General features: G+C 45.8%; 1 protein-coding gene across 3 annotated transcripts in view; it reads right to left on the reverse strand.

Annotated features, from left to right (window-relative positions):
• Window positions 1-11,246, reverse strand: part of TOP3A (DNA topoisomerase III alpha) — a 39,376-nt gene extending 28,130 nt beyond the window's left edge. For 2 of the 3 annotated variants that reach the window (XM_023745065.1, XM_006103852.3), the window contains exon 1: window positions 10,889-11,246. In XM_023745065.1, coding sequence (XP_023600833.1) covers window positions 10,889-11,068 — 180 coding nt within the window. In that variant the 5' untranslated portion in view covers window positions 11,069-11,246. Of the gene's footprint in view, window positions 1-781; window positions 824-10,888 lie in introns of those variants that run through there. The other variant, XM_023745066.1, reaches the window with a different exon arrangement.
• Between the last annotated feature and the right edge of the window lie 18 nt (window positions 11,247-11,264).

Below are 11,264 nucleotides of genomic sequence, written 5' to 3' on the forward strand. Positions count from 1 at the left end.
GGTTCTTTGAGGTATAATGGCAAATTTATTTTTATTTTTCTAAAGATTTTTTCAAATTGATTTTTAGGGAGAGGGAGAGAGAGAGAGACATCGATAAAAGAAAAACATTTATTAGCTGCCTCCTGCATGCCCTCTACCAGGGATTGAGCCTGAAACCTGGGCGTGCGCCCTGACCAGGAATAGAACTGGCAAGCCTTTGGTGCACAGGACAAGACCCGCCAACTAAGCCACACTGGCCAGGGCCATAATGACAAATTTAAAGAGGGATTTATCTGATACTTAAGAGTTCAATGCTAAAAAAAAAAATAATAAAAAAAATTCAGTGCTCTAATGTTGCCAAGGAAAGAGACGCCCTCTATAAATTCCAATTACTAGTTAAGCCTTTTCAGTACAGTAGTCCCCCCTTATTCTCCGGGAATACATTCCAAGACCCCCAGTAGATCCCTGAATCCTCAGTACCACTGAACCCTACATGTACTGGTTTGTTTGTTTTTATCACACACATGCCTTTTGACTTGAAGGAAGCATTTCATGGATCCCTTTGGCGTATCTGAACTGCCAGCTGTTGTGCTTCGGGCCATCATTAAGCAAAGTAAGGGCTCCCTGAACACACGCACTGACACCACAACATCCACTGGTACTGAGACGTCTGCTAAGCGAGTGGTGGGTGGGCAGGTAGCGGACACAGCGTGGGCAGCTGAAAGGATTCCCACGCGGGACAAAGTGGAACAGCACAAGATTTCATCATACTATTCAGAACGGTGCACAAGTTAAAACTTACCATTTGTTTATTCCTGGAACTTTCCATTTAATATTTTCAGAGTGTGGTTGACCATGTAACAAATCATGAAAAGTGAAACCTTGGATAAGAGGAGATTACGGAAATACAGAATAAAAACTGCTTAATCAATGGTTTCTATTTCCTTCCCCCTAATTCTTTTTAAGGAAGCACTGAACTCTTCTCAAACAAAATCTTATATGGGCCCTGACACATAACCAGGCTGAGGCACCGGCTGAATCCTGCTCCTCAACCTTCCCCAGCCCAGCCAGCCGCAGTGGCTCCCAGGTGCACACCAAGGCCCTCGGGGCTCTTTGGAACAGCGTCTGTAGCCACTGTCCCGATGCTCTCCACCAAGAGAGGTACCTAACAGCACGTGGGACCCCGGGCTCAGGGCTTTCCGAGGAAGCCTTCCTTACCCATGGGTAGTCTTGAGGATGTAAAATGTTTTCCTGATATTTCAAACTTTCCTCCCTGTAATTCCGAGGATAGTACACAACTGTGTGATTCTACCTCTTGGGTGAAGTTCTCAGAGGCTTTAGGCTGCTCCCAAATTACAGTGGCGTTTTGGAGACTAGAGAAAGGAACCCTAGTTGACAGACCAAGAGTAGCTTCTGTGATGTCTTTTCAGTGCTCCCCACCCTACTGAAGAAGAGCCCATCACACCTTCTCTGAGCATGCTGACCACACTGCTGCCACCGAATCTGCAGCAGGATCCTTTTAAGATTCCTCCTTCTGCCCTGGCCAGTGTAGCTCAGTCATCCTGTGTACCGAGAGGGGGCCAGTTCGATTATGGGTCAGGGCACATGCCCGGGTTGCGGGCTGGATCCCCAGTACAGGGCATGCAGGAGGCAATTGATGCCTCTCTCCTTCTCCCTCCTCTCCCCCCGCCCCTCTCAAATCAATAAAAACATATTTTTAAAATTTTATTTAAAAAAATTTTCTTCTGAATATAAAAATAAAACTATGAAAACTATAGAAAAGTCCTCAAGGACCTATAAGTTACTAGCAGTGATTGCTGTGGGTGGTGAGGACAGTGTACTTGATATACATATGTATTCCCTGAACTGTTTGCAATTACAACTGTTTAAGTACTACTGTTAACAAAAGAAAAAGATTCTATCTTGTTAATATTTTGTTGAATTTATTTTAAGTACATATACGTATTTTTTTAAACATAGGTTTAAAAGTCTTCTCCATTAACAGATATCTAATCCTATATAATAAAAGGGTAATATGCAAATTGACCCTAACAGGAGAACAACTAGGAATGACTGGTCACTATGACACACACTGACCACCAGGGAGCAGACGCTCAATGCAGGAGCTTCCCCCTGGTGGTCAGTATGCTCCCATAGGGAGAGCGCCACTCAGCCAAAAGCCCTGAGCTGGGTTCACAGCTGGTGAGCACAGCGGCGGTGGCAGGTGCCTCTCCTGCCTCCACGACAGCGCTAAGGATATCCAACTGCCGGCTTAGGCCCGCTCCCCAGGGGAACGGGCCTAAGCTGCCAGTTGAACATCCCCCGATGGCTCCTGGTCTGCGAGATGGCACAGGCTGGGCTGAGGGACCTCCTGTGGGTGCACAAATTTCGTGCACCGGACCTCTAGTTATATATATAAAAGGCTAAGCAACCGTCCAACCATCACCTATGATGCACACTGACCACCAGGGGGCAGACACTCAACGCAGGAGCTGCTGAGCTGCGGTGACTTGGCAGTGGAGGTTCTCGGGTGATGCACCCCAGAACCAGAGAGGAAGGAGCCAGGGTGCGTCACCTGAGAATCGCCCTCTCACAATCCAGGACCTCTCGGGGGATATCGGAGAGGCAGTTTTGGCCCAATCTCCGAAGGCCAGGCCGAGGGACCCCACCTGCTGGAGGGACCCTGCTCACTCCACAGATGCCCTTCAAGCCCTGGCGCCGCCCAAGGTGCACCCAGCTGGGGAGGGACCGGCCAGCTGGGGAGGGACCGGCCAGCCGGGGAGAGACCTCAGGGCGTGGGAGGTTGGCCTCAGGGCGTGTCCAGCCTGTCTCGCCCAGTCCCAACCCGCCAGCCACCTTCTAATTAATTTCCTTTCAATGTGCACGAATCCATGCACCGGGGAATTAGTGTATTATAAGGCCATATAATTTACTTAATCATTCTATTTCCATTACTTGTTCTTATTATTTCAATTTCTTGCTATCATAAAACTGCAATGGCTGCCATTTGATTTTGATTTGTATGTGCATGTCTTAGCACCGCCATCAGAATTTAAGTCTCTTAAAAGATAGAGATTATGACATTTGATACCATGTAATTTACGCGTGATTTTCATGTAGCAGGCTCTGTCTGAGGGATGAATAAACAAATAGGACCTGTCACTATTCTTAGGGAGAGATGGACAAACAGCTCGATAACTCGACCCATGATGACTGCCATCATCAAGAGAGATAAAAATGCATCTGGAAAGAGAGAAGGAAATGGATAGAGGGGACACTTAGGAAAGACTTCACAAAAGAGATTACACTTAGGTTGTCTTTTATTTTTTTTTGAAAAGATGGAGAATTCATCAGGAGAAAAGGAAATTATCATTCCAGGAAAAGGACCAAGATTTGTAAAATACTGACCTTTTAACTTTTAATTTTTTTTTATTATTGATTTTTTTCCAGAGAGGAAAGGAGAGGTTAGAAACATCGATCAGCTGCCTCCTGCACGCTCCCTACTGGGGATTGAGCCCACAACCAAGATACACGTGCTTGACCAGAATCGAACCCAGGACCACTCAGTCTGCGGCCCAATGCTCTATCCACCCAGCCAAACGGTTAGAGCTAGACCTTTTAACTTTTAAACTGTTTCCATCATTCCCTTCTTTTCCTACTCAAACTGTTTCCAGGGTTCTAGAGTTCAGGCCTCCGATCTCTCACATGGGGAACTCCAATTTGTCTCCTTGACTCCAGGTTTTCACTCTGGAAATCCTCTGCTGTCAGAGTGATTTTTTAAAACACAAATATGACCTCAGTACTCCCCAACTTAAAACCTACATTGCTCATATCAACTGGTGCAGAAAAAGCATTTGATAAATATTCAACTTCCTTCAGAATAAAACCTCACAGCTAACATCATCGTACTCAATGGCAGAAAGCTTCTCCTCTAAGATGAGGAACAAGACAAGAATGTCACCATTGCTATCTGAGATTACTAGATTTTAGCCAGAGCAATTAGGCAAGAAAAAGAAAAACATTCAAATTGGAAAGGAAGAAGTAGAATTAGCCCAGCCAGTGTGGTTCAGTGGTTAAGCATCAACCTATCATGAACCAGGGGGTCACTGTTCGATTCCTGGTCAGGGTACATACCTGGGTTGTGGGTTCAATCCCCAGTGTGGGGCGTGCAGAAGGCAGCCAATCCATGATTCTCTGTCATCATTGATGTTTCTCTCTCCCTCCCTCTCCTACAACCTGAGCCAAAGGAGCTAGGGCAATATATATATATATATTCTTTAAAAAGAAGCAGCCCTAGCTGGTTTGGCTCAGTGGATAGAGCATCAGCCTGCAGACTGAAGGGTCCCAGGTTTGATTCCAGTCAAGGGCACATGCCCAGATTGCGGGCTCAATCCCCAGTAGGGGGCATGCAGGAGGCAGCCAATCAATGATACTTTCTCAACATTAACTAAAGGCCCAGCGCATGAAATTCATGCATGGGTGCGGTCCCTAGGTTGGCTGGTGATTGAAGCGCGAGCATCTGGTGTGGAAGGGTAGGTTCCAGCTGACCTCTGGGCCCTGGGCAGCACCTGGGCCCCCACGTGCTCCCCTCCACCTGAGTCACGGCGCCCGAGTCCCCACGTGGAGATGCGGTGAGCGCAGCTGGACACTGCAGGCCAGGGTGCAGCATGGGCCTCCGGGCCACCCAGCGGTGCCGCACGAAAGCCAGGCGGGAGAAAGCCAGGCGGGCAGCGTACTCTCTCCTGACTGGCCTCGCAGACCGGCTCCTGCGTGAACCCATGGGGAGCCTGACCAACCCCTGCGGTCTCCTGCAGCTGTGGCTGGGCTCACCCGGAAGAGGCCTTGCAGATGCAGGGCAGGCTCCACACAGGCGCCCAGCACCCGAGTGTGCGGGCATCCCTGGCGTGCGAGCCCTGGCGTCCCAGGGGAGTGAGAGCAAGATCTGCGCACACCTCGCACCTCCGTCCCGTTACCCCCGCCCCCAGGTAGCCATGTTCCACGCCGCCCCCTGGTGGTCAGCACTAGAGTGGTAGAATTCCGGGTCTGCGGGTCAAATGAACGCCAGAGGGGACAATTTGCACATTAGGCTTTTCTTTTATTATATAGGATGTTTCTATTGCTCTCCTTCTCCCTTCCTCTCTGAAATCAATAAAAATACTAGTATTTTTTTAAAAAAGAAGCAGAATTATCTATATTCACAGACAACATGATCTTACAGACAAAAATGCTAAAGAAACCACAAAAAAACATTAGTACCGATAAGTTCAGCAAAGTGGCAGGATACAATACACACACACACACACACACACACACGACCTAGTAGCAATGAAAAATCTGAAAAGGAAATCAAGAAAACAATTCCATTCATAACAGTATCCAAAAGCCAATGAAACCTATAACACATTGCTGAGAGAACCTGAAGACCTAAATAAATAGAAAAAGTACCTGTGTACATAGATTGAAGACTATATTAAGATGGTAATAATTCCCAAGGTGATCTACAAATTCAATGCAATCCTTACAAATATCCCAATAATTGTGTTTTGTTTTAGAAACTCCTAATTTTTTATTTTTCTTTATTGCTTTTGGGAGAGGGAGAGAAACATCGACTGGCTGCCTCCTCTACGTCCCCTACTGGAGATTGAGCCCACAACCTGGGCATGTGTCCTGATAGGGAATGGAACCAGCAACCTTTTGGTGCATGGGATGATGCCCAACCAACTGAGCCACACTGCCCAGGGCCCAATAATCTTTTTTTGCAGAAATGGTAAAGCTAATCCTAAAATTCACATAGAATTGCATGGGGCGCCAAATAGCCAAAACATTGTTTTTGAAAAAGAGAAGAACAAAGTTGTAGGACTCACACTGCCCAATGTCAAAATTTACTACCAAGCTACAGTAATCAGAGCAGTGTGGTACTGGCATACAGAACAATGGAATAGAACTGCGAGTCCAGAAATAAACCCAAACATCTACAGTCAACTGATTTTTGACAAGGGTGCCAGGACCATCCAAGGGAAAAGGACAGTCTTTTCAACAAATGGTGCTGGCAAAAACTGGTTATCCACATGCATAAGAATAAAGTTGGATTCTTACTTTACACTATATAGAAACATTAAATATAAGAGCTAAAACTCTTAGAAAAAAACACAGGGGCAAATCTTCATGACCTTGGATTTGACAATGATTTCTTTGATATGACACTAAAAGCATAAACCACAAAAGAAGAAAAAACAGAAACTGGAGCTCAAAAAAATTAAAATCTTTTGTGCACCAAAGAACACTATCAAGAAAGCGAAAAGACAACCCGCTGAATGGGATGAAATATGTGCAAATCATACATCTAACAAGGATCTACTATCCTAAACATAAAGAACTATTACAACTCAATAAAAGACAAACATCTCAATTAAAAAATGGACAAAACAAACATTTCTACAAACAAGATACACACAACAGTGGCCAATAAGCACATAAAAAGAGCTCAGTGTCATTAATCATTTGGGAAGGGCAAATCAAAACCATGATATTGGCCCTGGCTGGGTGGCTCAGTTGGTTGGAGCACTGTCCCGTACATCACAAAGGTTTTGGGTTTGATTCCAGGTCAGGGTGCATATGAGAGGCAACCATTGATGTTTTTCTCTCTCTAAAAATCAATAAAACATATCCTTGGGTGAAGACAAAAAAACAAACAAAAACCCATAATATAATGGGGAAAAAAATGTTGGCGAGGGTGTGGAGAAATTGAACATTGCTGGTGAGAATGTAAAATGTTTCAGCCAATGTGAAAAATAGTTTGGCAGTTTCTCAAAAAGTTAAATACAGAGTTAACTTATGACCCACCAATTCCAGTCCAAAGGAATTTACTGCAAAGAACCAAAAACAGGTATTCAAATAAAAGCGTGTACAGGAACGTTTATAGCAGCTCTAATTCACAATAGCCAAAGGTGGAACCAATTCAAATGTCCATCAACCAGTGAATGAATAACAAAATGTGATCTATCTATACAATAGAATATTATTCAGTCATAGAAAGGAACAAAATACTAATACATGCTACAACATGGATGATTTCAAGAACATTGTGCTAAGTAAATGAAGCCTGACACAAAAGGCCTCATATTATGATTCTTTTTAATATAAAATATCCAGATAAGCAAATACTTGGGGACAGAAAGCAAATTAGCAGTGCCAGTGGCTGGGAGAAGTAGAGAATAGTAAGTGACTGCTTAATGGCGGTGGGGTTTCCTTTTGGTGATAAAAAAAAAATCTGGAACTAGGGACTACATCAAAATAAAAAGCTTCTGCACAGCAAAAGAAACCATCAACAAAACAACAAGAAAGCCCACTGCATGGGAGAACATATTTGCCAATGTTTTCACCAATAAGGGTTTAATCTCCATCATTTATAGAGAACTCATACAACTTAACAAAAGGAAGATAAACAATCCAATCAAAAAATGGGCAAAGGACCTAAATAGACACTTTTCAAAAGTGGACATACAGAAGGCCAAGAGACATATGAAAACATGCTCCAAGTCACTAATCATCCGAGAGATGCAAATCAAAACAACAATGAGGTACCATCTCACACCTGTCAGAATGGCTATCATCAACAAATCAACAAACGACAAGTGCTGGAGAAGACTCGGAGAAAAGGGAACACTCGTGCACTGCTGGTGGGAATGCAGACTGGTGCAGCCACTATGGAAGACAGTATGGAGTTTCCTCAAAAAGTTAAAAATGGACCTCCCATTTGACCCAGTGATCCCACTTCTAGGAATATATCCCAAGAAACCAGAAACACCAATCAGAAAGGATATATGCATCCCTATGTTCATAGCAGCACAATTTACCATTTCGAAGATCTGGAAACAGCCTAAGTGCCCATCAGCAGATGAATGGATTAGAAAACTGTGGTACATCTACACTATGAAATACTACGCTGCTATAAAAAAGAAGGAATTCTTACCATTTGCAACAGCATGGATGGAACTGGAGAGCATTATGCTAAGTGAAATAAGCCAGTCAACGAAAGAAAAATACCACATGATCTCACTCATTTATGGATAATAAAGACCATTATAAACTGATGAGCAAAAATAGATACAGAGGCAGAGCAGCATCGAACAGACTGTCAAACTACAGCGGGAAGGCTGGGGAGGGTTGGGGGTAAGAGATCAACCGAAGGACTTGTATGCATGCATATAAGCATAACCAATGGACACAAGACATTGGGGGGTAGGGGAGGCCGGGGGAATGTCAAGGGAGAAAAAAAAGGAGACATATGTAATACTCTTTGTAATACTTTAAGCAATAAAACAAAATTTAAAAAAAATCTGGAACTAGATAGAGGTGGTGGTTGCACAATATTATGAATAAACTAAATGCTACTGAATTGTATACTTCAAAGTAGTTAAATGGTAAATGTTGTATGTACTTTAACACTTGTGTATAAAATACATGGCAGTCTAATACACTCATGATCTTCCTTCAACTATCTCTCTTGCTTAACTCACTGGTCCCTCCTCCAATTCCTAACTCCTCAGTTTTTGAATATGCTAAGCTGTTTCAAGCAATTGGTTGTTGTTGTTTTTTTAAATATATTTTATTGATTTTTTACAGAGAGGAAGGGAGAGAGATAGTTAGAAACATCGATGAGAGAGAAACATCGATCAGCTGCCTCCTGCACATCCCCCACCGGGGATGTGACCGCAACCCAGGTAGATGCCCTTAACCGGAATCGAACCTGGGACCCTTGAGTCCGCAGGCCGACGCTCTATCCACTGAGCCAAACCAGTTTCGGCAATTGGTTGTTCTTTATACATACTGTTTCCAACGCCTGGTAATCTTTCAAGCCTCAGTTCAAACATTTATCCAACAAACATTTACTGAAACGCTCCTGTATTCAAGGCACTGTATTAGATTCTAGGAATAAAGCAATGAACGAAATAGACATAGTCCCTTTCCTATGGAGCTTAGAGTCCACGGAGCGGAGGTGAGGACATCAAGTAAATACTTGCACACTGCATTATTTAACTGTAATGGCAGGTGCCTTCCAAATAGAGAGGGCACCATGACAGCATATCACAAAGTGTCCCTCACCTAGTTGCAGGGTGAGGAACTTGAGGAAAAGGTTCTTGAAGAAGAGACATTTAAACAGAGCCCTGAAGAATATAGAAGTAAGTTAGTTAGGTGTAGATGGGCCATTTTCAAGAGGCCCAGACCCCCATAAGTTGACAAATACTGGGGCGGGTCACCAGGACTCGTGGCACTGAAAAGATGAAGCTCTCAGCTAGCACCCATACAACCTTGGCTCCGACTCTCACTAGCCACACACTAGAAAACAGAGGTCTAAGGATCCTGGGACTTGAAAGAAAAAAGAGCAGGGAACTTCTATCCCATGCTCTCAGAATGTTCTCCAGAATACATTTCAGGATCCACTTTTGTTATTTGAGAGATTTTCCTGAATAGTTCTTAAGACCTTCCTGTCAACTCCCTTTGAAAACCCTTTCTCACTTTCCCCTTCCTTTGTGCCCCCAGTGTTTTCAGAAACATCTTATCCCTTACTTGCCTCTCTCGGAATCAGTTTGTATGATAGTGTGAACCCTGAGAAAGAAGATACCTACTAAGAAGGACTCCTGGTGGCTAACTGGGCTCAAATTTAAAAAACAAACAGCCCTGGCCAGTGTGGCTCAGTTGGTTGAGCATGGTCCCATGCACCAAAAGGTCATTGGTTCCATTCTGGACAGGGCACATGCAGGCTCCATCCCCAGTAGGGGGCGTGTATGGGGCAGCCAATGGATGTTTCTCTCTCTCTCTAATCTAATTAAACAAACAAACAAACAAAGCTCAGCAGCCATTTCTACACAGGGGCCTCTCACGCAATTTGCACTTCACAGAGAAGCCTGCACTGAACTGCCTGCCTACGCTGTTACGTCACCTGAGACAGTCCTACTAAGGAGTTCCTGGAACAATATTTCAACCAATGGGAATGAGGCTTTCCCCATCCAATCGGAGCAATGCTGCCATATCCTCATCAGCTTCTTCACGAACCAATCAGAGAAGCTCCATTCTGACCAATCACAGTGTCTTTTGGACCAATCAAACTGAGAGTTGGCGCGACATTTGCATGAGGAAGGACTAGACGGGACCAGCGGTGGGACTTCTGGCAACATAAACCAGCGGCCTCTGCTGAGAGCACACTTTCCCTTCCCACCCAAGGCAGTTCTCCCAGCTGGAGCTGAAACTGCAACACGGATGTGACCTCTCTGATGTTTTGCCCTGAATAGTTTCCTTCTTCACTGTGACCCCAAATTGGGGATTCCTGTGCTGAATTGGCACTAAGGACCATGGGTAAGGGCTGCCATCTGCCTCTAATCCCCAAACCTTACACAATGTTGCCCTGTCAGTATACACTCAGGGGCTGTACAGTCAGCGGGGCTGCAGAAGGCAGAGGGAACGGCAGAAAACAGGAGGGCGAGGCCACCAGGGACGATCGGGCAGGGCGTGCTGCCAAGCTAAAGGAGTTTGGTCAGTGCTTCCCAACTTAACCGAGTTTTAGAATCCGGAGGAAAAGACGTTGAAATACAGGTTACCCCAGCCTCACTCTAGGTCCGCCGAACAGCCACTGCCCCAGGTGGTTCTGAGGATCAGACAAGTTTGGGAACCACTGCTGTTGGCAAGGAAGATGCAAGGTTTCAAAGCAGATGAGTGAAACCTCTGAACTACATTTTAAATGCCCATCAGTCCTAAGAGAAGACAGGAGGCCACGGCAATGGTCTGGGGGAGACAGTGAAGACCCACAGATGGGAGGGAAGTCGCCTTCATCTCTATCCCCCTTGCCCACCAGGCTGTCCCGCTTCGCGGGCCTCACCAAGTACGGCTGATGGGAAATGCGCCCCCTTACCCGCCTCATGCGACCCTTGGACAGCAGGTCGGCGATCCCCTTGGCCGCGTCGTTCTTCTCGGCCACACAGAGGACTTTCCGCACGCCTCGGAAGGCCACCTCCATGGCGGAGGTGGGAAAGGTCCGGCCTCCGGGCCGATGCAGACACCGGAGCGCGCAGCGGGAGACCGGGAAGATCATCCCGGGCGCCCGCGCATGCTGTGGAACACAGAGGTGAGGGTCACCTCACCCCGCGCCCACCCTAAGGGAACCAGAGCCTACGAGAGCCGCCAGCGTGCGGCCGCAGCCAGGTCTCCTCCCACAAGCCCACCCGGCTTGGGGGCTGCGGCCACTTAACCTTCTCCTCTCCGCCCGCCGCGTCCGCTTCCGCCCGCCT

The sequence above is a fragment of the Myotis lucifugus genome, unplaced genomic scaffold, assembly GCF_000147115.1.
Source record: "Myotis lucifugus unplaced genomic scaffold, Myoluc2.0 scaffold_513, whole genome shotgun sequence".
Lineage (NCBI taxonomy): Eukaryota > Metazoa > Chordata > Mammalia > Chiroptera > Vespertilionidae > Myotis > Myotis lucifugus.